Below are 26,912 nucleotides of genomic sequence, written 5' to 3' on the forward strand. Positions count from 1 at the left end.
GTATGCAGAAAAAGGCTATGCATACAGGCATAGCCTACATTATGCACCTGGTTCACCTATTTTTTAAAACCGTAACCAACGTATCAAAAGGAATACAACTTCTAAGCAGCACTGTACTGGACGTAACAGGTGTGAAATACTGTTGTGCGTCGATAATGAAGTTAAGGCGCGCAAGAAAGGTCGATGAGCTTTTCTCAACGATTTGCGCTAATATGTGCTCCCGTTACAACTCGATGCAATGGGTTTTCTGTGTTGGCCAATCATAATCGAATGCGCGTTGTGTACGCGGCAAAAATAGGACGCACAATTGGCTGTGCTAGTTTTTTCCCCCCAAAGGGGCGTATTTTTCAAGCCATCTTGACTGAATATCTAGCTAGCTACATCAACCTGACACATCTTACATAATTTTATGTAACAATTAGTGTATGTATTTCCAGTTGAAAAAGTCTAAATCACAGATATGTAACCAGGTCGAGTTTGAGCTTTTGTCTGAAGTCACCATGGAGGACTGAAGTGCTGAAGATGACGCTGTCGCCCCTGAAATTACCGGCTAGCAATGCCATAGCTTGTTATTAGGAGGTCCGTTTCGGTCGTATTTCAACATTAGCTACCTAATATTACCTTTCTCTGGCTCGCGCATACCATAGGATCACGTTAAACAAGGTAAACACTTCCAACATTTTGGCTGACTTGTTTGTTTTTGCTTCATAAGATGTGGCGTTCGTCATGTCGAGCTAGTTATGTGCAAGCTAGTTTGCGCTAACCTAGTTATACTGAAGGGTCTGTAGCCTGCGTACACATACGAGGACGCACATATTGCGGCAATCTAGCCGATATTGCAAGTGTACAGTTGTGCAGTGTTAACCTGGCTATAGTGCCCCGGTTGTGCTGTTGCCATAGTTTTTATCGGTTGCGTATCAGTTCACAATAATAGTGTTGACTGCAAATGTTGTTGAACGGATAAAATGGCTGACAGTCGGGATACTCGGTTTGGTATTTAGCGCCCCGCAACCCAACTATGTCTTATGTTCAGCTGTAAGCAAAAAATAGAAAATAATACGAGCAGTTGATTGGTAAGAAAAATACGTGTGCAATGGTCTCGAGCCGTGATTGGATGCCGAGATGTACTCTCGAGTGTTATGTTCGCAGGTTCTAAAATCTTGTAGTGTAATACCAAATTACTTTTAGATAAATTAATCGCATATCAGAAAAACACATTTGTTTGAGATTGCAGATGACTTGTAAAATCAGTAGGCCAAATATTTTTTGCTGTGTGGCTATTTTGTCCAGAAATAGAATGTAATGCACACGTTCATGTGAGCCTCTTGTCTTGCACAAACTTGCTGCAGACTGGCACCAATGATGTGTATTTATACACTCAGTGACCAGTTTATTAGGTACAACCACCACATTCACGAAAATGGTTCGGTCCTACAGAAGGTGAGTCACGTGTTCGTGACATACTATATAAAGCAGGCAGACAGGCATCAGGGTATTCAGTTACTGTTAATTGAACTTTAGAATGGGCAAAATGAGTGACCTCCAAATCAGATCGTGTAGACCTACTGGTGTACTGACAAGCCCTTAACCAACAATTCCGTTGTTAAGAAAATATTTACTAAATAAACAAGTGTAAAAAATAAGGAAGTAACTGAATAAAATAACAATAACGAGTCATATGTGCTGGTACAGGAAAGCCAAGGTAATTGAGGTAATATGTACAGTACCAGTCAAAAGTTTGGACACCTACTCATTCAAGGGTTTTTATTTATTTGTACTATTATTTTTACACATGGAATCATGTTGTAACCAAAAAAGTGTTTGAGATTCTTCAAAGTAGCCACCCTTTGCCTTGATGACAGCTTTGCACACTCTTGGCATTCTCTCAACCAGCTTCATGAGGTACTCTCCTGGAATGTATTTCAATTAACAGGTGTGCCTTGTTAAGTTCATTTGTGGAATTTCTTTACTTAATGTGTTTGAGCCAATCAGTTGTGTTGTGACAAGGTAGGGATGTGAATTGATTGCACCCCATCTATCGTCAAGAGTTCGTACTGCTAGGTGACCTAAATTGGGATATGCTTAACACCCCGGCCGTCCTACAATCTAAGCTAGATGCCCTCAATCTCACACAAATTATCAAGGAACCTACCAGGTACAACCCCAAATCCGTAAACATGGGAACCCTCATAGATATCATCTTGACCAACTTGCCCTCTAAATACACCTCTGCTGTTTTCAAACAGGATCTCAGCGACCACTGCCTCATTGTCTGCATCCGTTATGGTTCCGCGGTCAAAGACCACCCCTCATCACTGTCAAACGCTCCCTAAAACACTTCTGTGAGCAGGCCTTTCTAATTGACCTGGCCCGGGTATCCTGGAAGGATATTGACCTCATCCCGTCAGTAGAGGATGCCTGGTTGTTCTTTAAAGTGCTTTCCTCACCATCTTAAATAAGCATGCCCCTTTCAAAAAATGTAGAACTAAGAACAGATATAGCCCTTGGTTCACTCCAGACTTGACTGCCCTTGACGAGCACAAAATCACCCTGTGGCGTACTGCACTCGCTTCAAATAGTCCCCGCGATATGCAACTTTTCAGGGAAGTCAGGAACCAATGTACATAGTCAGTTAGGAAAGCAAAGGCCAGCTTGTTTAAACAGAAATTTTCATCCTGCAGCACTAATTCCAAAAAGTTTTGGGACACTGTAAAGTCCATGGAGAATAAGAGTACCTCCTCACACCTGCCCACTGCATTGAGACTAGGAAAGACTCACCACTGATAAATACACGATAATCAAGAATTTTAATAAGCATTTCTCTACGGCTGGCCATGCTTTACACCTGGCTACCCCAACCCCCGGCCAACAGCTTTGCACCCCCACAGCAACTGGCCCAAGGCCCCCCCTCCCCACATTGCTTCTCCTTCACCCAAATCCAAACAGCTGATGTTCTGAAAAAGTTGCAAAATCTGGATCCCTACAAATCAGCTGGGCTAGACGATCTGGACCCTCTCTTCCTAAAATTATCCACCGCCATTGTTGCAACCCCTATTACTAGTCTGTTCAACCTCTCTTTCATATCATCTGAGATTCCTAAAGATTGGAAAGCGGCTGCGGTCATCCCCCTCTAAGGGGGAGACACTCTAGACCCAAACTGTTACAGACCTATAGCCATCCTGCCCTGCCTTTCTAAAGTCTTTGAAAGCCAAGAGAACAGACAGATCACCAACTATTTCGAATCCCACTGTACCTTCTCCACTATGCAATCTGGTTTCCGAGCTGGTCACGGGTGCACCTCAGCCATGCTCAAGGTCCTAAACGATATCATAACCGCCATCGATAAAAGACAGTATTGTGCAGCCGTCTTCATCGACCTGGCCAAGGCTTTTGACTCTGTCAATCACCGTATTCTTATCGGCAGAGTTAACAGCCTTGGTTTCTCTAATGACTGCCTCGCCTGGTTCACTAACTACTTCTCAGATAGAGGTCAGTGTGTCAAATCGGAAGGCCTGTTGTCCGGACCTCTGGCAGTCTCTATGGGGGTGCCACAGGGTTCAATTCTCGGGCCGACTCTTTTCTCTGTATATATCAATGATGTTGCTCTTGCTGCGGGTGCTTCTTTGATCCACCTCTACGCAGACAACACCATTCTGTATACATCTGGCCCCTCGGGACACTGTGTTAACAAACCTCCAAACGAGCTTCAACGCCATACAACACTCCTTCCGTGGCCTCCAACTGCTCTTGAATGCTAGTCAAACGAAATGCATGCTCTTCAACCGATCGCTGCCTGCACCCGCCTGACTAGCATCACTACTCTGGACGGTTCTGACTTAGAATATGTGGACAACTATAAATACCTAGGTGTCTGGCTAGACTGTAAACTCTCCTTCCAGACTCACATTAAGCATCTCCAATCCAAAGTTAAATCTAGAATCGGCTTCCTATTCTGCAACAAAGCCTCCTTCACTCATGCTGCCAAACATTCCCTCGTAAAACTGACTATCCTACCTATCCATGACACTCTACTCAGCAAATTGGATGTAGTCTATCACAGTGCCATCTGTTTTGTCACCAAAGCCCCATATACTACCCACCGACTTGACCTGTATGCTCTCGTTGGCTGGTCCTCGCTACATATTCATCGCCAAACCCACTGCCTCCAGGTCATCCATAAGTCTTTGCTAGGTAAAGCTCCGCCTTATCTCAGCTCACTTGTCACCATAGCAACACCCACCCGTAGCACGCGCTCCAGCAGGCATGACACAAGTCATTTTCCCAACAATTGTTAACGGACAGATTATTTCACTTATAATTCACTGTATCACAATTCCAGTGGGTGAGAAGTTTACATACACTAAGTTGCTGTGCCTTTAAACAGCTTGGAAAATTCCAGAAAATGATGTCATGGCTTTAGAAGCTTCTGATAGGCTAATTGACATCATTTGTGTCAATTGGAGGTGTACCTGTGGATGTATTTCAAGGCCTACCTTCAAACTCAGTGCCTCTTTGCTTGACACCATAGGAAAATCTAAATAAATCAGCCAAGACCTCAGAAAAAATATGTAGACCTCCACAAGTCTGGTTCATCCTTGGGAGCAATTTCCAAATTCCTGAAGATACCACGTTCATCTGTACAAACAATAGTACGCACGTATAGACACCATGGGACCATGCAGCCGTCACCCCGCTCAGGAAGGAGACACGTTCTGTCTCCTTGAGATGATTGTACTTTGGTGCGAAAAGTGCAAATCAATCCCAGAACAACAGCAAAGGACCTTGTGAAGATGCTGGAGGAAACAGGTACAAAAGTATCTATATCCACAGTAAAATGAGTCATATATCGACATAACCTGAAAGGCCGCTCAGCAAGGAAGAAGCCACTGCTCCAAAACCGCCATAAAAAAGGCAGACTACGGTTTGCAACTGCACATGGGGACAAAGATTGTACTTTTTGGAGAAATGTCCTCTGGTTTGATGAAACAAAAATAGAACTGTTTGGCCATAATGACCATTGTTTTGGAGGGGCCCTCAACAAAGCCCTGACCTCAATCCTATATAAATTTTTAGGCCAGAACTGAAAAAGCGTGTGCGAGTAAGGAGGCCTACAAACCTGACTGTTATGCCAGCTCTGTCAGGAGGAATGGGCCAAAATTCACCCAACTTATTGTGGGAAGCTTGTGGATGGCTACCTGAAACGTTTGACCCAAGTTAAACAATTTAAAGGCAATGCTACCAAATACTAATTGAGTGTTTGTAAAATTCTGACCCACTGGGAATGTAATGAAAGAAATAAAAGCTGAAATAAATAATTCTCTCTACTATTATTCTGACATTTCACATTCTTAAAATGAGGTTGTGATCCCAGCTGAACTAAGACAGGGACTTTTTACTAGGAATAAATGCCAGTAATTGTGAAAAACTGAGTTTAAATGTATTTGGAAAAGGTGTATGTAAACTTCCGACTTCAACTGTATATCACTTCAGTGTAAATTGCTAAATTCTAATTACTTCACCACTATTGGCCTATTTATTGCCTTACCCCCTTACTTCATTTGCACACACTGTATACAGATTTTTCTATTGTGTTATTGACTATGTTTGTTTATCCCATGTGTAACTGTGTTTTTGTCGCACTGCTTTGCTTTATCTTGGCCAGGTCGTAGTTGTAAATGAGAACTTGTTCTCAACTTGCCTACCTGTTTAAATAAAGGTGAAATATATATTTTGTAAATGCAGAAGATTTGGTAAAAGACCAAGTCCATATTATGGCAAGAACAGCTCAAATAAGAAAAGAGAAATGACAGTCCATCATTACTTTAAGACATGAAGGTCAGTCAATCCAGAAAATTAAGAACTTTGAAAGTTTCTTCAAGTGCAGTCCCAAAAACCATCAAGCGCTATGATGAAACTGGCTCTCATGAGCACCGCCACAGGACAGGAAAGCCCAGATTCACTTCTGCTGCAGAGGTTACGTTCATTAGTTACCAGCCTCAGAAATTGCAGCCCAAATAACTCTGTGAAGCATCACAGAGTTCAAGTAACAGACACATCTCAACGTCAACTGTTCAGAGGAGACTGTTTGAATCAGGCCTTTATAGTCAAATTGCTGCAAAGAAACCACTACTAAAGGACACCAATAAAAGACTTGCTTGGGCCAAGAAACACGCTCAATGGACACTAGACCGGTGCAAATTTGTCCTTTGGTCTAATGAGTCCAAATTTGAGATTTTTGGTTCAACTGCCGTGTCTTTGTGAGACACAGTAAGTGAATGGATGATCTCTATGTGGTTCCCACCGTGAAGCATGTGTAACCGATGTGAAATGGCTTGTTAGGTAGCGGTGGTGCGCGCTAGCAGCCTTTCAATTGGTGACGTCACTTGCTCTGAAACCTTGAAGTAGTGCTTCCCCTTGCTCTGCAAGGGCCGCAGCTTTTTTGGAGCGATGGGTAACGATGCTTCGTGGGTGACTGTTGTTAATGTGTGCAGAGGGTCCCTGGTTCGCGCCCGGGTCGGGGCGAGGGGACGGACTGAAGTTATACTGTTACACATGGAGGAAGAGGTGTGTTGGTACTTTGCTGGTGACACTGTCAGTGATTTTATTTAGAATTCAAGGCACACTTAACCAGCATGGCTACCACAGCATTCTGCAGCGATATGCCATCCCATCTGGTTTGCGCTTAGTGGGACTATCATTTGTTTTTTAACAGAACAATGACCTCACATGCCTCCAGGCTGTGTAAGGGCTATTTGACCAAGAAGGAGAGTGATGCAGTGCTCCATCAGATAACCTGGCCTCCACAATCACCCGACCTCAACCCAATTGAGATGGTTTGGGATGAGTTTGACTGCAGAGTGAAGGAAATGCAGCCAGCAAGTGCTCAGGATATGTGGGAACTCGTTCAAGACTGTTGGAAAAGAATTCCAGGTGATTCTCTCAACCATACTCACAGCTGGTTGAGAGAATGCCAAGAGTGTGTAATGCTGGCATCAAGGCAAAGGGTGACTACTTTGAAGTATCTATAATATATTTTGATTTGTTTTATACTTTTGGTTACTACATGATTCCATGTGTTATTTAATCGTTTTGATTTCTTAACTATTATTCTACAATGTAGAAAATGGTAAAAATAAAGAAAAACTCTTGAATGAGTAGGTGTGTCTAAACTTTTGATTGGTACTGTACATGTAAGTAGGGGTAAAGTGACTATGCATAGATGATAAACAGCGAGTAGCAGCTGTGTAAAACGAATGCAATGCAAATTGTCTGGGGAGCCATTTATTTAATTGTTGAGCAGTCTTATGACTTGGGAGTATAAGCTGTTAAGGAGCCTTTTGGACCTACTGTAGACTTGACGCTCCGGTTCCACTTGCCGTGTGGTAGCAGAGCGAAGACTGACTTGGGTGCCTGGAGTCTTTGACAATTTTTAGGGCCTTCCTCTGACACTGCCTGGTATAAAGGTCCTGGATGGTTGGACACTTGGCCCCAGTGATGGGCCATACACACTACCCTCTTTAGCTTACGGTCAGATGCCGAGCAGTTGCCATACAAGGCAGTGATGTAACCAGTCAAGATGCTCTCGGTGGTGCAGCTGTAGAATTTTTTGAGGATCAGAGGACCCATGCCATATATTTTCAGTCTCCTGAGGGAGAAAAGGCATTGTTGTGCCCTCTTCACGACTGTCTTGGTGTGTTTGGACCATGAGAGTTTGTTGGTGGACACAAAGGATCCACTACAGCCCAGTCGATGTGAATGGGTGCGTGCTCAGCCCTCCTTTTCCTGTAGTCTATGATCAGCTCCTTTATCTTGCTCACGTTGCGGTAGAGGTTGTTGTCTCTCACCACCTCCATATAAGCTGTCTCGTCGTTGTCGGTGATCGTCGGCAAACTTAATGATGGTGTTGGAGTTGTGCTTGACCACGCAGTCGTGGGTGAACGGGATACAGGAGGGGACCTTGCACTCACCCTTGAGGGGCCCCCATGTTGAGGATCACAGAGGCAGATGTGTTGTTGTCTACCCTTACCACCTTGGGGTTGGCCTGTCAGGAAGTCCAGGATCCAGTTGCAGAGGGAGCTGTTTAGTCCCAGGGTCCTTAGCTTAGTGATGAGCGTTGAATGTGCTATGGTGTTGAATGCTGAGCGGTAATCAATGAACAGCATTCTCACATAGGTGTTCCTTTTGTCCAGGTGGGAAAGGGCAGTGTGGAGTGTAATTGAGATTGCGTCACCTGTTTGAGCTGTATGCAAATTGGAGTGTGTCTAGGGTGTCCGGGATCATGGTGTTGATGTGAGCAGCAGTGTGCAGCGTTTTCCATTCTGATTTCCATGAGTTTGCCTACAACTCCAGAACCTGCGGAAAGTAGCTGGATGTGCGTATGTTCTTCAGTTTTAGCCATGACCAGCCTTTCAAAGCACTTCATGGCTCACATCAATACCACCATCCCGGAAACCCTAGACCCACTCCTAAGCGACTTTGAGCGCCATTGCCAGGCTTGCCGGTTCCAGTGTCTCAGAAACGGCCGGCCTCCTGGGCTTTTCATGCACGACAGTGTCTAGGGTTTACCGATAATGGTGTGACAAAAAAATACAAATCCAGTCCGAGGCAGTCCTGTGGGTAAAAACAGCTCGTTGATGCGCGGTCAAAGGAGAATGGAAAGAATCTTGCAAGCTAACAGGCGGGCTACAAACAGGAAAATAATGGCGCAGTACAACAGTGGAGTGCAGAACGGCATCTCAGAAAACACAAGTTGTCTGTACTTGTCACGGATGGGCTATTGCACTCCTTTCAGCAACAAAAAAAAAGAAGCGGCTCCGGTGGGCATGCCATCACCGACACTGGAAATTTTGCGGAGTGGAAAAACATCGCCTGATCCGACAAATCCCGGTTCCTGTTGCGTTATGCTGATGGCAGAGTCAGGATTTGGTGTAAAGGGCATGAGTCCATGGCCCCATCTTGCATGGTGTCAATGGTAGAGGCTGGTGGTGTAATGATGTGGGGAATGTTTTCCTGGCACACGTTAGGTCCCTTGATAATATTTGAGCAACGTTTCCATGCCCCAAATAATTTAGGCTGTTCTGGAGGGAAAGGGGTGACCTGGTACTAGATGGGTGTACCTAATAAACTGCCGGCTCTCGCTAGCTCTGTCTATTTTATATATACACTACATGACCAAAAGTATGTGGACACCTACTCGTCAAGCATCTCATTCCAAAATCATGGGCATTAATATGGAGTTGGTCCCCCCTTTTGCTGCCAAAACAGCCTCCACTCTTCTGGGAAGGCTTTCCACTAGACGTAGGAACATTGCCGCGGGGACTTGCTTCCATTCAGCCACGAGCAGTAGTGAGGTCAGGCACTGATGTTGGGCGATTAGGCCTGGCTCGCAGTCTGCGTTCCAATTCATCCCAAAGGTGTTCCATGGGGTTGAGGTCAGGGCCAGTCAAGTTCTTCCACACTGATCTCGACAAGCCATTTATGTATGACCTCCCTTTGTGCACGGGGGCATTGTCATGCTGAAACAGCAAAGGGCCTTTCCCAAATGGTTATCCCTATTAACCCTAACTAAAGGGGCCTTGCCTGAATCATGTAAAACAGCCCTAAACAATTATTCCTCCTCCACCAAACTTTACAGTTGGCACTATGCATTCGGGCAGGTAGCGTTCTCCTGGCATCGCCAAACCCAGATTCGTCCGTCGGACTGTCAGATATGGAATTAGCTTATGTGGCCTACCACTTCGTTGGTGAGCCATTGTTGCTCCTAGAAGTTTCCACTTCACAATAACAGCACTCACAGTTGACCAAGGCAGCTCTGCAAAAAAAAATACTGACTTGTTGGAAAGGTGGCATTCTATGAGGGTGCCACGTTGAAAGTCACTGAGCTCTTCAGTAAGGCCATTCTACTGACAATGTTTTGCTATATAGATTGCATGGCTATGTGCTTGAATTTTATACACCTGTCAGCAATGGGTGTGGCTAAAATAGCCAAATCCACAATTTTAAAGGTTGTCTACATACTCATGTGTTTTGATACAGTGCATTCGGAAAGTATTCAGAACTCTCGACTTTTTCCACATTTTGTTACGTTACAGCCTTATTCTAAAATGGATGAAATAGTTTTTTCTCCATCATCAATCTACACACAATACCCCATAATGACAAAGCAAAAACAGTTTTTAATTTTTTATATATTTGCCAAATTTCTAAAAACCTGTCACATTTACATAAGTATTCAGACCCTTTACTCAGTACTTTGTTGAAGCACCTTTGGCAGCGAATACAGCCTCATGTCTGCTTGGGTATGATGCTACAAGCTTGGTACACCTGTATTTGGGGAGTTTCACCCGATGGGGAGTGTTTCTGCACAGCTATTTTCAGTTCCGGGCTCTGACTGGGCCACTCAAGGACATTCCGAGACTTGTCCCGAAGCCACTCCTGCGTTGTCTTGGCTGTGTGCCTAGGGTCGTTGTCCTGTTGGAAGGTGAATCTTCACCCCAGTTTGAGGTCATGAGCGCTCTGGAGCAGGTTTTCATCAAGCATCACTCTGTGTTTTACTCCGTTCATCTTTCCCTTGATCTTGACTAGTCTCCCAGTCCCTGAAAAAAATCCCCACAGCATGATGTTGCCACCACCATGCTTCACCGTAGGGATGGTGGCAGGTTTCCTCAAGACATGGCACTTGGCATTCCGGTTTCATCAGACCAGAGAGTCTTGATTATGAGAGTCCTTTAGGTGCCTTTTGGCAAACTCCAAGCGGGCTGTCTTGCTTTTTACTGAGAAGTGGTTTCTGCCTGGCCGCTCTACCATCAAGGCCTGATTGCTGGAGTGCTGCAGATATGGTTGTCCTTCTGGAAGGTTATCCCATCTCCACAGAGGAGCTTTGTCAGAGTGACCTCCCTGACCAAGGCCCTTCTCCCCTGATTGTTTGGCCAGGCGGCCAGCTCTAGGAACCTTCAAGAATGATGGAGGCCACTATGTTCTTGGGGACCTTCAATGCTGCAGAAATGCTTTGGTACCCTTCCCCAGATCTGTGCCTCGACAATCCTGTTTTGAAGCTCTACAGACAATTCCTTTGACCCCATGGCTTGGTTTTTGCTCTGACATGCACTGTCAACTGTGGGACTTTTTATATACAAAGGTGTGTGCCTTTCCAAATGTCTAATCGATTTAATTTACCACAGGTGGACTGAAGGATGATCAATGGAAACAAGATGCACCTGAGCTCAATTTCGACTCATAGCAAAGGGTCTGAATGCTTGTGTAAATAAGGTAGTTCTGTTTTTAATAGATTTTCAAAAATGTCTAAACCGTTTTTTTTGTGTAGATGTGATGAGGACAACAATTAACTTAATACATTTTAGAATAAGGCTGTAACGTGGGGTCTGAATGCTTTCCGAATGCACTAAAGATAGTTAGAAAATATATCTCATTGGCTGGCACTGGAGAGTGGATTAGCTATAGTATGTTGATAAGTTGGTGTTTGACTGTTTCAAATTTACTCTGGTGGGTTTTCCTTATCTGTCAACTCCTAATGTGATATGTAATCAGCCTACATTTGAAATGTTATGAATGATATCTTCTAATTAGTTCCTCTTGACTTATTGTGAAATTATGAATTTAGCAGATTAGGTTTTTTCTTTCCTTCTTTTGCAGAACTCCGTCCTCCTCGCTGTCCTCCTCGCCCTCTCCAATCTAGGAAGCTAGTGCAAACCCCCATGAGGAGGCTGCGGAGGAGGGGATGCAGGCCAGGAGTAGTTGGCCTTGAGATGGGCAGGGGTAGAGGGAGGGGGAGGGGCAGGGACTCCAGTGTTCAGCTGCGGCCCCCTTCCCCCTATAGACTGCAGCTATCTCCATCTAGAGAAACTTTGACCTATGCTCAGGCCCAGAAGATGGTGGAGGTGGACCTGGATGGAAGGCTTCACAGGATCAGCATCACCGACCCTCTGCCAGTCATCACAGAGGATGAGATGATGGCTCAGGACATTGTTGAGTGCAACAGTAACAAAGAGAACAGCGAACAAACCCAGAGCAGAGCCAGACCAGGGCGCAAACCTCCCAACCCAAAGGGCCGCAGGAGGGAAAGCAAAACCTCATCTCACCAGAGCCGACGTTCTGGCAGTCAGCAGTACACTCAAAGCCACACCAATTCCTCCCAACACCCTTCTCACCAAAGCCCTCTCCCCGAGCCAACCTTCCGCGTGCTTGACTGCCCGTGTCCTTTAGACACCCCTCCCCTACCTGTGGCCTACTACCGTTTTGTAGAGAAGTCAGGGGAGGAGCAGGACTGTGAGGCAGAGTACGACATGGACGAGGAGGACCTGGCCTGGCTGGAGATGGTCAACCAGAAGAGAGTATCTGATGGCCATGCGTCCGTCTCCCCGGACACCTTTGAGCTGCTGATCGACCGTCTGGAGAGGGAGTCCATCCTGGAGTCACGGAGCCAGGCCCTGTCCCAGAGTGCCATAGACGAGGACGCCTTCTGCTGCGTCTGCCTGGACGACGAGTGTCTCAACAGCAACGTCATCCTATTCTGTGACATCTGCAACCTGGCCGTCCACCAGGAGTGTTACGGTGTTCCCTACATCCCTGAGGGCCAGTGGCTGTGCCGCTGCTGTCTGCAGTCCCCCTCGCGCCCTGTGGACTGTGTGCTCTGCCCCAATCGGGGAGGTGCCTTCAAACAGACTAGTGATGGACGCTGGGCCCATGTTGTCTGTGCCATATGGATCCCAGAGGTGTGCTTTGCCAACATGGTATTCCTGGAGCCAGTGGAGGGGGTGAAGAACATCCCCTCAGCCCGCTGGAAGCTCACCTGCTACCTGTGCAAGCAGAAAGGCCGGGGTGCGTCCATCCAGTGCCACAAGGCCAACTGTTACAGGGCCTTCCATGTCAGCTGTGCCCAGAAGGCTGGCCTCTTCATGAAGATCGACCCGGTCCGGGAGACTGGGGTCAACGGAACCACCTTCTCTGTGAAGAAGACTGCCTTCTGTGAGAATCACTCCCCAGTCGGGTCACGGCGAGATGGGTCAGGTGATGAGGCTGTGGAGGGAAGGCTGGTGGGAGGCAGGGGGAACAGGGGTCAAAGGTCCTACACTCAGAGCCCCCCGGCACCGCCCAGTAAAAAGACTCCCAAAGGCCAGAAGAAGAAGAAAGGAAAGAAGAGCCTAGCTGGTCAGACGACCCGTCGCTCTGCTGTGCCTGTGCTGCTGGTGCCTCAAATCCCCTCTCACAGGTCTGACCTCAGACACCCCTTCTCCTAACACACCACTCTCAGTAGCAGTAGTTTTCCTTATAACTATATTTGCTTGTAGTAATCTCAGTGTAGAAAGCACATTTTTGTGTATTTATTTAGCATGTTTAATGTAACAGTACAGCTGCCTTATACTAACTATTAATACACCACCTATACAGTGGAAGGATGCCAACGTATGATTAACAGTTATTGCTATGTCGTAAACAGGCTGAACAAGATTTGCATTGGGGTTGCTGTCCAGAGGAAGAACCAGTTCATGCAGAGGCTTCACAACTACTGGTTGCTGAAACGTCAGTCCCGAAACGGCATGCCTCTCATCCGGCGTCTGCACTCGCATCTGCAGGCTCACAAGACTGCTGAGCAGGTCAGGAAGATACAGGGAGGGAGAGAGAGACCCAAAGTCAATTATAGATCTCATGTTGATGGTGAAATAGAAATTGTGAAGCTGAATGTGTGTGTGCATGTGTTCAGAGGGAACCAGATGAGAAGCTTTGTGCGGCGAGGGAGGAGCTACGGTACTGGCAGAAGTTGCGGCAGGACCTGGAGAGAGCCCGGCTTCTGGTGGAACTCGTCCGCAAGAGAGAGAGACTAAAGAGAGAGCAGGTACTGTTTCAGTCAGAGGACACTGTGTAAAATGTCAACATATTATATAATCATGAGTTACCATCTGCATATACCGTATGAAAATAATGAACTTTTACAATCACTGTATCGTTCTTATGTCTTTTCTTAAATGACTCTGCACTCTTTCATATTCCCTCTTTCTCTCCCCCTCTCTCTCTCTCTCCCTTCAGATGAAACTTCAACAGGCTGCTCTGGAGCTGAAGTTGACCCCTGTGTTAATACTGCTGCGTTCCACCCTGGACCAGCTTCAGGAGAAGGACACAGCACAAATTTTCTCTCAGCCTGTCAATCTAGCAGAGGTTAGTAGGGTTAGATAAATGGGTCACTTTTTGCATTGATTTAAAATTCAGCAAGTAGTACTGCAGTTGTCTCCTCCTTTTCTTGAATAGTCTGTTAATTTGTATGTTTTTAATTGAAGGTGCCAGACTATCTGGAGTTCATCTCCAAGCCCATGGATTTATCCAGCATGCGTGCCAAACTGGAGGCCCATGCCTACTGCTCCACAGCCGACCTGGAGGGGGACTTTAACCTCATGGTGTCCAACTGCCTGAGGTACAACTCCAAGGAGACCGCGTTCCACCAAGCCGCCCTGCACCTACGGGAGGTGGGAGGAGCCGTCCTCCGCCATGCCCACAGACAGGCGCAGAGCATCGGGTTGGACCCCAGCACGGGCATGCACCTCCCAGACTCTCCCAACAAGCACGGCTTCTACCAATGCACCTGGGAGGACGGTGAGCAGAGCACACCAACTGGGTTGGCCTTGGAATGGCTTCCGGTGAAAAATCTGCCTTTCACAATCGTAAAACACATAACAAATCATTATTATTGATTGAATTTCTATCGCGCTTTTCATTGCAGAAATGAATTTTTCTCATCCTTCATCTCAACTACCTGTTCTCTCTTTTACGGCCTTTGTGTTCTGTACAGTGGACTCTCTCCTGGATCCAGACAACAGGCTCCACCTGTCCACAGAGGAGCAGCTAAAGGCCCTGCTGGAAAAGCTGGACATGGTGGCATCCATGCGCTCCAGTGGAGGACGAACCAAACGCATCCGGCTGCTGCGTAGAGAGATCAACACAGTCACGCACAAACAACAGCGCTCACAATCGCACAACGGGAAAGAAGAAGAGGAAGAGGAAGAGGAGGAAGAAAAGGGAAAGAAGGACAATGTGGAGAACAGTCCTTTAACATCAGCCTCTACTCCGGGGAAAGGTAAAAGGGATGTACTTTGATTGTTCATGGACTTGTTGCTGTCCAACTCTACTAGTCTTTCTGGTATGGATGTGTTAGTTTAATTAGCTAATGATTTTGCTGTTGTGCATTTCTGATTTTATTATTCTAACAAAGTGAATGCATGTTTCCTTCTTGTAGATGCCTCTCCACCAACACTAGAGCCTTCATGCCCAGCGTCGTCCCCCCTGCAAGGCGATGCCCCACCTGAGCCACCCGTACCGGGCCTTGTGACCGCAGGACGGAGGTCACCAGGGCGCTCTTACAAACGCCAGAGATCCTCGCCGAGTGGGGGAAAAGGGCAGAGTGACGATGATGCTGAAGTTGAGGAGACAGCGACACCGTGCAAACAGAAGGACGATTCTCAAAAGTTCTCTCCTTCACAGACTCCCAGTCCCCCCACTAACGCCTGTCCTTTGATTGGAGTTGGCCGGCGGACATCTGTTCTGTTCAAGAAAGCTAAAAATGGAGCGAGACTGGCAAAGATTAGAGCAGCTCAGTTACAGTATGTAGGGACCACTGAGGGTAAAACCAATGGATTGGACAGTTCCCCCACCATTACAAAACCTCCCAGTGAGACTGCCCTTTCCACCCCTGCCCCTCCCCCCACTCCCTCCTCACCGTCATCCCACCGCCTGAGGTCCAGAAGGCCCAGCTCTGACAGCGAGGGAGACAAGCCCCTCCCCCTTATCAAAGTGGAAGGTAGATACAAAAAAATGTATTTACATTTGCTCTGTCATTTTATTAAAGCTGTAGGCGATGAGTAATAAGTTATTACTTGTTATTAAGGAAACCATGTCTTTACCCTTTATTTGTGAGTTGCATAAGGGAAGAGAGGGTAGATCATAATGATGATGTACAGAATTTGTATTCTACTAGGCTTTACAAATGGTCTAGGAAAGCACAAAGATGACTCCTCAGACATAGCATCCAATGACCAAAAACATAGGTGAGGATCCCACTAAACACATGATACCTCTGAAATGTAGATTGATTTCCAAGATGGAATATGTTCAGAAATAACATACCTCTTTCCTTTGTTCTGTCTATGGATAAAGTGTCCCCCCGCCACCCAAACGCAGCCGTGGTAAACCAGCTCTGGCTAAAGTCCCAGAGAGCCAGAATGGAGGCTCAGGTGAGTGTGTTCAGGCACCACAGACCTTAGGGTCAGACAAAAGAGCTCCAATTTCAACTTCCAGTAAATCGTGTATTGGCAAATATAGATGTATACATTATAGTAAATCCTGTAAAATTCTAAATATCATTACAGAAAATAATTTTTCCATCTCAACCATTTCCATTTTTCCAGTTCAACATCCCACATCTTTGTGTTTGTGCTCAGGGGGAAGTATGCTCTTGCCCTTTGATAGTGACACCGAGCTCACACCCCTCGACCTGGTCTGGGCTAAGTGTCGTGGATATCCATCATACCCAGCAATGGTGAGAACATGAGTTCAGTCACTTATTCATTGCAATAAGAAGGTTGGCCTGATTTTCAATATTTTTGGGGGGTTGGCACAAGCAATGGTTGATAAGTTACAATCCTCATTTTAGATGTTTACATTTTATTTTTTTAACCTTTTATTTAACTAGGCAAGTCCGTTACAAACAAATACTTATTTACAATGACAGCCTAGGAACAGTGGGTTAACTGCCTTGTTCAGGGGCAGAATGACAGATTTTTACCTTGTCAGCTCGGGGATTCAATCCAGCAACCTGTCTGTTACTGGCCCAGTGCTCTAACCACTGGGCTGCCTGCCTCCCCGATGTAGTCTATGCTGACCTCACCAGTCATTCAGCGAGTTGGTTTTGCATGACTCGTTGCCTGAGGTGGGTGTAGTTTTCATTTTATAAGCAATGGTCTAAAATGTGCAAACCCTGCTCAACCGTGGCATCGGCGGATGCAAAACCAACTCGCCCATTGTTGTACCACAGAGACTAACAGGGTACATAAACTGCCAATGTGTTTCCCCAGGTTGTTGACTCAGACATGCCTCAGGAAGGGCTTCTTCACAATGGCATCCCCATCCCCGTGCCTCCTGGGGACGTGCTAAAACTGGGGGAGCGGAGGCAGAAGGAGACCGGGGAGAGGCACTACCTTGTGCTGTTCTTCGACACCAAAAGGACCTGGTAAGAAATTCAAGACGAGTGTTCTGCTGAAAGCTTAGTCTCACATTAATTAGCTAAGGCTGTTTTTTGGGGTAGTTGATGTGTGTGTCTATTGATTGCTATTGTATGTTTTTGTGTTCTTTTGAACCCTCTTTCTTCCTTTTAGGCAATGGCTGCCACGGGACAAGTTGCTACAAATGGGGATGGATGACACGGTGGACAAACTGCGCCTGATGGAGGGCAAGAAGCCCAGCGTCCGCAAGTCTGTACACACGGCATACGACCGTGCCATGATACACCTGAACCACGTTATCAACCACGTCAAGGGGAACCTCACTTTCAACCCCTCCAATTTTATATGAAGGATTTTAGTGTCAGTCTGCAAATCCACTGCAAACTGTCTGACTAGGACTGCTCAAACCCTCACCAATAACACAAATCTTCAGTGAGAAAATAACATTTTCTTCATTCATTTACTAGTAGGTGGACATGGAATTTGAGTGGTTCAATATACAGTTTTCTTAAATAATTAACTTTCTTCTCAAATAATGTTCCTATTGGATTGTCAACATTGCTGTACACCATTTTGCTATGGGGAAACTTAAGTTAACAATTCTAATTTAGAAAATAAAAGCAAATGGAATGGACAACATTATTGGCAGGAGCTCATACTTTGTTGGCCAGCCTTTGGCTAAGTTAACTGAAAAATAATTAGCTTGCTGCACTGTTCTACTGGCAATTTGTCCCACTCTTCAGCTGCAGACTGCTCCAATTCTTCAATGTTTGAGTGGTGCCGATCTCTCCATAGGTTTTTGATGGGATTCAGTTCTGGACTTATCACTGGCCACTCCAGAACAGTTCACTGTTTTATTCTTGAAACATGCCTGGCTGCTTTTTGATGTGTATTTGAGTTGTTCTGCTGGAAGACCCACAACCTTCAACAGAGACCCAGTTTTTGGACACTGGGTTGAACATCGTACTCAAACACCTGATAATCTCATGATTTGATGATGTTTTGTACACATTCAAGGACCCCAGAGGAAGCAAAGCAACCCCAGGGCTTTCTTGTCAATTTCAGGAGTGGGGTCTTCCTATGTTTACCAATGACCAAATTAAGCATTCAAAGAAAAGAACACCCTCACTAAAATCAAACATGGGGAAGGTTCGATAATGCTGTGGGGTTGCTTTGACGCCTCTGGTACGTAGGGCCTTGAATGTTTGCAAGGTGTTTTGGAGTACGGTGTTCAACTCGGTGTCCAAAAACTGGGTCTCTTTTGAAGGGTGCGGGTCTTCCAGCAGGACAAAAACCCAAACACACATCAAAAAGCACCCAGGAATGGTTCAACAATAAGCACAGGAATGTACTGGAGTCCAGATCTGAATCCCATCAAAAACCTATGGAGAGATCTGAAAACAGCAGTTGGTGGAAGGCACGACTCAAACATTACAGAATTGGAGCAGTCTGCAGCTGAAGAGTGGGCCAAATTGCCACTAGAAAGGTGCAGCAAGATCATCTATGGTGTTATTTTGCAGTCAACTTGGCCAAAGGCTGTGCGACCAAGTATTAGCTTGTAGATGCCAATAATGTTGTCCATGGTATTTTGCTTTTATTTTCAGGAAAAAAAATGTAAACTGAAGCCCCCCCCTTCTTTTTCTTTAAGAAAAGTGCAAGGGTGCCAATATACACTGCTCAAAAAAATAAAGGGAACACTTAAACAACACAATGTAACTCCAAGTCAATCACACTTCTGTGAAATCAAACTGTCCACTTAGGAAGCAACACTGATTGACAATACATTTAACATGCTGTTAACCGCTACCTCCGCCTTTGTGCAAGGAGGTGCACTGCCAGAGCCCTGCAAAATGACCTCCAGCAGGCCACAAATGTGCATGTGTCAGCATATGGTCTCACAAGGGGTCTGAGGATCTCATCTCGGCCCTCATACCACCCTCATGGAGTCTGTTTCTGACCGTTTGGGCAGACACATGCACATTTGTGGCCTGCTGGAGGTCATTTTGCAGGGCTCTGGCAGTGCACCTCCTTGCACAAAGGCGGAGGTAGCGGTCCTGCTGCTGGGTTGTTGCCCTCCTACGGCCTCCTCCACGTCTCCTGATGTACTGGCCTGTCTCCTGGTAGCGCCTCCATGCTCTGGACACTACGCTGACAGACACAGCAAACCTTCTTGCCACAGCTCACATTGATGTGCCATCCTGGATGAGCTGCACTACCTGAGCCACTTGTGTGGGTTGTAGACTCCGTCTCATGCTACCACTAGAGTGAAAGCACCGCCAGCATTCAAAAGTGACCAAAACATCAGCCAGGAAGCATAGGAACTGAGAAGTGGTCTGTGGTCACCACCTGCAGAACCACTCCTTTATTGGGGGTGTCTTGCTAATTGCCTATAATTTCCACCTGTTGTCTATTCCATTTGCACAACATCATGTGAAATTTATTGTCAATCAGTGTTGCTTCCTAAGTGGACAGTTTGATTTCACAGAAGTGTGATTGACTTGGAGTTACATTGTGTTTAAGTGTTCCCTTTATTTTTTTGAGCAGTGTATTTGGCTGCAACTACCTAAATGAGTGATGATCTGGTTGACTCTGACCTTTTTTAGGGGGAATGTTATAATTTGGGAAATTGGGGGGAAATGTGAAAGGAGGAGTTCCTAAAAGATGGATTGTAGGATATATATTTTTTAAGATAAAATCTGATTACTCATTGTGATTACTTTTTAGTACTTTACACAACCACTCTGTTGCAATGAGTCTAGTAATAATATACATTTTGTTTTAGCCCGAAGTCAATCAAGACAAAGAAAGTCATTGTATATATTTTATCCTCAAAGGGGATTTGATTGATTCAAAGCATATTCAGATTTATCATTGAAATGCCATGCTTCTTATACATTTTTACACATTGATGCTATTTCTGGTTTTATTTCTTTTATATGAAATGGTGGTGGTGTGCTTGTTGCAGCTATTTGATGGAACAGGACTTTTGAATGTCTAGTCATGACTTAGGAAATGGGTCACTGCAACCATTTCAATAAGGTCAATAACTTGGGATTCCAGTCCGTGGCAAGATGTGATTTGCAAACCCTCCAATGACTTGAAAAGCACAATGTTAGTTTGAAATGGTTTGTAGATTGAGCTCTGAAGCCATAGGTATGAAGAAAAAAAATGAAAAACACTTGGTTATGTGCATATAGAAGCAATGCATATTTGTATATATGTAAATGTCTGTGTTTATAATACACAAAGTAATTTAAGGAATGCAAAAAAAATCTAAATATTAGATTTTAATTTATAATGTGACAATTGAGTCTGTTATTTAAAAAAAAAAAATATTTAAAAAGATGTAGGAAGCTTTGTAGCTCTTTGTATCAATGTTTCCTAGTGGTCAGTTGGCACAAAACCCTGTAGTTGTCTAGGCATAAGTGCACTAGCCTACTAGACTGTTTATTAGGTGGCACAAAGGAGTTCTGGATCTTGTCATTTGAATTATACCACAAGATCTACAATCTGTCAAACAATATTTTCTCAAATAAATATTGTTTAAAACAGTTTGTTTTCAGTCTTAAAATCTACCATGCAGTTATAAAATGACATGGTGGTTTGTGCAACCTGGGATTTATTTAGGAACTCACTGAACATAATACTCTGGATAGAATATTCCTAACAGTCAAATCAGGTAAGACTGAACCACCACCACTCATGAAATAACACATCATTCCATCATAGTTGATCCTGGGATCTGCCGGGAGAATTTGCAGCAAGTGTCTTTAAATAAAGAACTCCACAAATTGGAACTCTAATCTAGGATCTCAGTGGGCCAGACAAAGCATTTAGCCATCAAGTACTTTACTCTGGTAATCCTCAAATATTAAAGTGTGGGGGGAAAATGTGGCTCACAGATGTAAAAATATTTTTAAGGATAGAAAATGTAACTGAATGTTTATTACCAGAGCATAATTAAAGTATGAACACCGACACTATTTAATCTAAATTGCAAAGACAACATGCCAGTCAAACAATTGTATCAACTGAGAACAATGAACATGTAGAGGTCATGTCATGGACTATCCAGACACATACAAGAGTGGTAATCCTTCCAATTCCAGTTGTCTAGAGGATGTGATTTCAAAATAAGACTTTGATACATTTACATTTTCTGTTCATCCCACCAATAACCAAACTTTTTTATATTAATTTCCTATTTGTCATCCGGTCAACATTAAGGTTTCTAGCAATAAGTATGATGGCAAGGCAGTTGAAAAGAAATTTAGGAGTAGTTCTAGGTAGTCCTTCCTTTCATTTTTGTAATGTGCTACAGTGTCAACGACCACAAAAGCTTGAATTGCAATAGTTGTATGTAATGAGTCAGATATTATGCCTTCGAGAAGAGTTCTCACCTTTGTCACAATAGAATAAAACAATATAAAAACAATTCGATATTATTGAAAGTTCCACCACTAGCCAATTTTAAAATGTTTGCTTTCTCCTTACAGTTTTCCTGACCAAGTTGTAACCTAAAAGCACTAACACTGAACATGCTTTCTTATAAAGGTACAGAAATAATACGAGTCAGTTTCAAGAAGGCAAGTCATCCTTCAATAGTCCAGTGGTCAAAGTTCAATGAAGTCCATAAAGATGTAAGATGTGGTCAGTGCCAAACACCTCTTCTAGTAGAACCAGTGTATAAACTATGTTGACAGAGAGGAATAGCCAGGGCTAGCCAGCTCTATAGTAGAGACGCAAAGCCATTATCTGTGGAATCCTGCTGGTCAGACTTGCGGGAGCTTTTGCTGGGGTTGGGGGTGGTTGAATACTTGGGTGGGTATCGAATAAAGAGACGGTCCTCCTCCTTCTTGATCCAACGTAGAAGCTTGGTTATTGCGTTAATGGCACGGGCCTTAGTCACCAAGGGGCTGAAGCAAGTGTACAACTCAAATTTACTTGTGACCTATAGAGAAATGGACAGAGTATGCAATTAGTTTACTTAGCAGGTCCATTTAAACTATTATTGTCTATTCATTTAGGTATGGACTGTATACTGCAATTCAGCTCTTAGTTACCAATGTTCTACATCATGACAATAAACTAAACCTTAAATATATAAGTTTCAAATTCCTTGAAATTACTGTTGTGTTCCATTGAGCCGAAAAGTATGCAACATGAACGCTAGCAACAATCCAACATAGCTCAAATAACGCAATGTAAACTCTGGAACAGAATGCAAGTTTGTGAGACCCTAGCCTCCAGACTAAAACAGGCTTCAGTCAATAGACCTGCCCATAGTAACACTACGTGTATTCCCTGTGGGAGTGACATACCCAGGCCAGCAGGGTTTCCCTCTCTGCCACGTGGTAGATGAGCTTGAGGGGCCGGGAGGAGCTGTGGATGCGACCGTGCATGTAACGATACAGGTCCAGCAGCCGCATCCTTTCCTCCTCCGTGCTGTAGGGAGCCTCCATCTCTGGGCTGAAATCAACAGCACATCAAAAGTATAAACAAGGACAGGGCAAGACCTTAGACATTATGCAGTGCAATATCGGCCAATTGTATACATCAGAAAGAAATAGCTATAGAACAGTGTGTTTCGAAAAATAAAACATGTTTGCTTCTCCCACTTTGATCATGCTGCTCTAACGTAAGTCAGACTGTTAGCCTTTCAATAACTCAGTTTGCAAGACACAGCATTGCATGGTGAGTATTTATTTTCCCTGTTTTATTAGATTTTGCAAGTTGGTTCTCACTGGTACGGCTTGTCTAATAAGAAACCCAAAGATGGCAATCAAGATAAATAGGAAATAATTGAAGTCATGCTTCGCTTACAGTGAGTGACACAATCTTATCAGTATCATCATGGATGTCATACACTTTCAATGTATATGATTCTGTAATGTTAATATGGCAATCATAAGCAATAGGCCTACTGGAGGCTGCATGTGATCCGACCTGCTGAGGCACATATTTTGATATACTATACACCACAGGAGGTTGGTGGCACCTTCATTGGGGAGGACGGGCTCCTGGTAATGGCTGAAGTGTAGTCAGTGGAATGGCATCAAATACTTAGAACATGGTTTCCATGGGTTAGATGCCATTCCATTCGCTTTGTTCCAGCCATTATCATGAGCCCTCCTCCCCTCAGCAGCCTCCTGTGCTACACATCTCCCCTTTGACATTACTTTTAGTAATTATGTTTGTAGGTTCATCTTTCTGCACATTAACACAGAAATGCAGAACCACTATTTAGTTAAAACATGCAAGAAAGTAGTAAAATGACAAAGACAGATGTGAATCATTCATAATCATTCACTGGGTGAAGGTTACACAGGCACAATCAAAACATACCACCTACCTGGTGAACTGGGTGAGCTGCTTGTGGTTGTCTGGGACATCAAAGGGCTTGTACATGAAGTGCCTGAGGTCTGAGACACCCACCTGGCTCACGCTGTAGGAGTGGGCCTTGGCAATGAGCCTCAGGGAGCTCTGAGCCAGCATGGCCACCTCTATCCTCCTCTTACACTCTGCCACCGCATAAAAGGCCTCCTTATCTGTGGAGAGCAGCAGCAGACACACAGTGCATTCTGGGGGGTCCAGGTAGGAGATGTAGGCATAGAAGTAACAGTCAGGGTTAAAGAGAGGCAGGCAGATGGGAGTCCAGATCTCTCCAGCCTGGAAGGCAGAGGAGGCCCCAATGAGGTTGAGCAGCAGGTGGACGTCAGTAGGCTCCAGCCTGGTGTCCTCAATCACCGTCTTCTCCTGGACAATCGTGAGCAGCTGGTTCTTGGCAATGAGGATAGAGAATACCAGGTTTGGGGTGATGGCCTTCTGTAGAATCTGGCTGAGGGAGTCCCTGAGAGAGGATGTCAGGGGCAGGCAGTGCACCGCTGCCAGCAGGAAGCTGGGGTCCGAGTCCACCAGGTTGAGGAGGCCATCCAGGATCTTCTCGGAGCCGGCCAGCAGTCGCCGCAGGTCATAGTTCTTCTTGTGTTGGAAGATGCGTGTGATGCTGGCCTGAGTGAGCATGCTGATGATCTGGTAGTAGACGTACAGCAGCTCAGCACGCAGCTGCTGCTCTGACTGACGGCTGCTTGACACAGACACCAGCACCAAAGGACCCTTCTGCATGAACACCACCATGTGCCCGTCTGAGGGAAGAGTAGAGTTAGAGACACAGGGAAACAGCATGCTGTAAAGCTGTACAGAAGGAGCAAAGTATGATGGAAAAACACCTACAGTACCTTATTGTCATAGTCAAGAATGTAAGGAAATTCTAGAAAGTCTCACCTGAGTAGACAGAGCGGATCATGTTGTCACTACTCTGGACAAAGGACACCAGTGCCATCATGACTCCCATGGTGGACGACAGGGCCTCTTCACTGCCGTAGCGGGAGTAGATTGGTTTCCCTGCCTCACTCAGGACAAACACATGCTTCCTGTGCTGCCTCCAGCTCTCAGCCATCACATCTTCATCACGGTGGGATGGGGGGGCCTCTGGGGCGCCAGCCTTCACTCCCATACCTTGTTCCTCCAGTTTACCTCTGGCCAACATAGTGACCACAAACTCCCCTGAGTCGTACTGCACATTTTCAGCTGAAGATGAAGCCTCTTCTGGCACAGTCTCTGGTTGACCACCTGAACTGTTCTGATATTCTGTCTTATTGCACTCATCAGTCTCTTCGTCTTTTACCTGGTCAGGGGCCGGTTCTAGTTCCTGGTCAGGGGCCGGTTCTAGTTCCTGGTCAGGGGCCGGTTCTAGTTCCTGGGTCCCCTCCTCACCCATAGTATCTGATGGAGGTGGATTCTTAGGCTCCTCTAAAGTCACATTGGTGTTGTTGTCTCCTCCCACTGGCCCAGCAGGCTCAGGAACTGTGTGATTTTCAGAGGGCAGAGCAGGAGTGAGATCAGCAGAACCTGAAAATCAGACAAATGAACTCAGTAAAATAATCACAAACACTGCTGATCCCCCTACTTACTGAGTGGAGATATGTCAAGATCAGCTGGATGTCATTAAAGATTAGCTAACTTTCATTATAGATTAGATATCACATGCTATTAGAAAGGCATTTCATTACCAGTTGACAGTGTGCAGTCAGAGGATGGATTCTCACAACTCTTTATCTCCTCCATCTCTCCCTTTTCTTGATTGTCATCTCTCTCCATGTTGACATCACAAACACTGTAAATCACAGAAAAGGAATCATTCATTGGCATACTAGTCATTCATTTGATATTCAGTTAACTAACAGTAACAGACATCATACAACAGCACACCACTAGCGACCGAGCTACGCAGCTAGCCACAAACTGGTAATGCAAGTAGCTAATGCCCTAGATAGACGACAAGCCTAAAATGGGTCATTATGGAGAGTGTCAGAGGACATACAGAGTGAACAAAAAATTAGGAATACCTTCCTAATATTGAGTTGCGCACCCCATTTGCCCTCAGAACAGCCTAAATTAGTCAGGGCATGGACTCTACAAGGTGTCAAAAGCGTTCCACAGGGATGCTGGCACATGTTGACTCCAATGCTTCCCACAGTTGTGTAAAGTAGGCTGGATGTCCTTCGGGTGGTGGACCATTCTTGATACACACAGGAAACTGTTGTGTGTGTGAAAAACCCAGCAGCGTTGCAGTTCTTGACACACTCAAACAGTGCACCTGGCACCTACTAACATACCTGGTTCAAATGCACTTAAATATTTTGTCTTGCCAATTCACCCTCTGAATGGCACATATACACAATCCATGCCTCAAGCCTTAAAAATCCTTATTTAACCTGTGTCCTTCCCTTCGTGTACTCTGTTTGAAGTGGATTTAACAGGTGACACAGCGTTGGTCAGTCTATGTCATGGTAAGTGCAGGTGTTCCTAATTTGTTGTACACGCAGTGTGTGTTTAGTTTTGGTAACAAACACTCACTGACTGGATCTTGATCAGATTAAAGCCCCTGTAGTAGGAACATTTTTAAGTAACGTTAGCTGTTTGTTACTGGAAACATTAGCTTTATTTACTACGCTTTGAACTTCAACTAATTTATCTAGCTAAATTAATTTCCTAAAACAGCTGAAGCCAATATGCATCGCTATACAGACCAGAAAACATCGCAACTAACATTAGCTCTAAATTAAAATGCCTTTATCTAGCTAACTGGATTAATACGATTAGCAGGCAAAACAATTTTGGGCTAATGAGTTAACGTTACCTAGCTAGCTAGTTAAATAAAACTAAATTAAGTACCTAACTAGCTAGATGATTTAGATGTTAAGGCAGGCTAAAGCTACCCTCACTACGTAACATCCAGCTAAATACATTCCAGTAAATTACTGTACTTCCCAACCCCCCCAGTTTGCCGAACACAATAAAGCAGCCAGCTAGTTAACTATAGTAGCTTTAGCAAATACCTAACTTTATCAATGTAGCTACAATACTAACACAACTTGAAATAATGTAACAAACAAATTTTACGTTTGGATATTCCGTTGTTAAATCATCGGGGGAAAGGTATAACTAACTCGTAAACAAGTTGTTTTTCCACTCACAACAGCACATCCATAATCCCAATGGTGACGGGATTCATTGTCCAATGGTAATTTAGATGGAGCAAGTAATAAACCAATGAGGGGAGAAACTTCCTCTCCCACAGACAGGGTACGTTCCAGTGCGCTTTTTTGTTTTGTTTGTTTTTTG

At 44.8% G+C, this 26,912-nt stretch overlaps 2 protein-coding genes across 7 annotated transcripts; one reads left to right on the forward strand and one right to left on the reverse strand.

Moving 5' to 3' along the window:
• The first annotated feature begins 321 nt into the window (after positions 1–321).
• Positions 322–20,776, forward strand: LOC129851171 (bromodomain and PHD finger-containing protein 3-like). 3 transcript variants are annotated; one of them, XM_055917525.1, is made up of 14 exons: positions 322–663; positions 11,181–11,268; positions 11,653–13,228; positions 13,457–13,613; positions 13,721–13,852; positions 14,044–14,172; positions 14,292–14,604; positions 14,801–15,085; positions 15,245–15,805; positions 15,983–16,052; positions 16,162–16,238; positions 16,413–16,543; positions 17,079–17,233; positions 17,379–20,776. In XM_055917525.1, the coding sequence occupies exons 3-14, from the start codon at positions 11,715–11,717 to the stop codon at positions 17,572–17,574; spliced, it is 3,720 nt and encodes a 1,239-aa protein (XP_055773500.1). In that variant the 5' UTR covers positions 322–663; positions 11,181–11,268; positions 11,653–11,714; the 3' UTR covers positions 17,575–20,776. The 3 variants fall into 3 exon arrangements, with proteins under 3 accessions (XP_055773500.1, XP_055773499.1, XP_055773502.1); XM_055917524.1 differs by lacking the exon at positions 11,181–11,268; XM_055917527.1 differs by lacking the exon at positions 11,181–11,268 and having other exon boundaries at positions 16,446–16,543.
• Positions 20,777–21,150: 374 nt separating this feature from the next.
• LOC129851172 (vacuolar fusion protein MON1 homolog B-like) lies at positions 21,151–26,867 on the reverse strand. Of its 4 annotated transcripts, none has more exons than XM_055917528.1 (6): positions 26,765–26,867; positions 25,298–25,401; positions 24,510–25,136; positions 23,578–24,370; positions 22,547–22,694; positions 21,151–22,176 (listed from the first exon to the last, which is right to left on the reverse strand). In XM_055917528.1, exons 1-6 carry the CDS (start codon positions 26,800–26,802, stop codon positions 21,955–21,957), a joined length of 1,932 nt encoding a protein of 643 aa, XP_055773503.1. In that variant the 5' UTR covers positions 26,803–26,867; the 3' UTR covers positions 21,151–21,954. The 4 variants fall into 4 exon arrangements, with proteins under 4 accessions (XP_055773503.1, XP_055773504.1, XP_055773505.1 ...); XM_055917529.1 differs by having other exon boundaries at positions 26,691–26,818; XM_055917530.1 differs by lacking the exon at positions 26,765–26,867 and adding an exon at positions 25,904–26,636.
• Between the last annotated feature and the right edge of the window lie 45 nt (positions 26,868–26,912).

Source organism: Salvelinus fontinalis, chromosome 3, assembly GCF_029448725.1.
Source record: "Salvelinus fontinalis isolate EN_2023a chromosome 3, ASM2944872v1, whole genome shotgun sequence".
NCBI lineage: Eukaryota > Metazoa > Chordata > Actinopteri > Salmoniformes > Salmonidae > Salvelinus > Salvelinus fontinalis.

What these genes read in the sequence shown, in the direction of transcription:
- LOC129851171 (XM_055917525.1), top strand. Translation starts at nt 11,715, where the DNA reads ATGAGGAGGCTGCGGAGGAGGGGATGCAGGCCAGGAGTAGTTGGCCTT. An exon ending in AGCCTGTCAATCTAGCAGAG is followed by an intron (nt 14,173 to 14,291) that starts GTTAGTAGGGTT and finishes TTTTAATTGAAG; the next exon opens with GTGCCAGACTATCTGGAGTT. An exon ending in TTCGACACCAAAAGGACCTG is followed by an intron (nt 17,234 to 17,378) that starts GTAAGAAATTCA and finishes TCTTCCTTTTAG; the next exon opens with GCAATGGCTGCCACGGGACA.
- LOC129851172 (XM_055917528.1), bottom strand. Translation starts at nt 26,802, where the DNA reads ATGAATCCCGTCACCATTGGGATTATGGATGTGCTGTT. An exon ending in GATCCGCTCTGTCTACTCAG is followed by an intron (nt 24,371 to 24,509) that starts GTGAGACTTTCT and finishes CTCTTCCCTCAG; the next exon opens with ACGGGCACATGGTGGTGTTC. An exon ending in GGGAAACCCTGCTGGCCTGG is followed by an intron (nt 22,177 to 22,546) that starts GTATGTCACTCC and finishes ATTTCTCTATAG; the next exon opens with GTCACAAGTAAATTTGAGTT.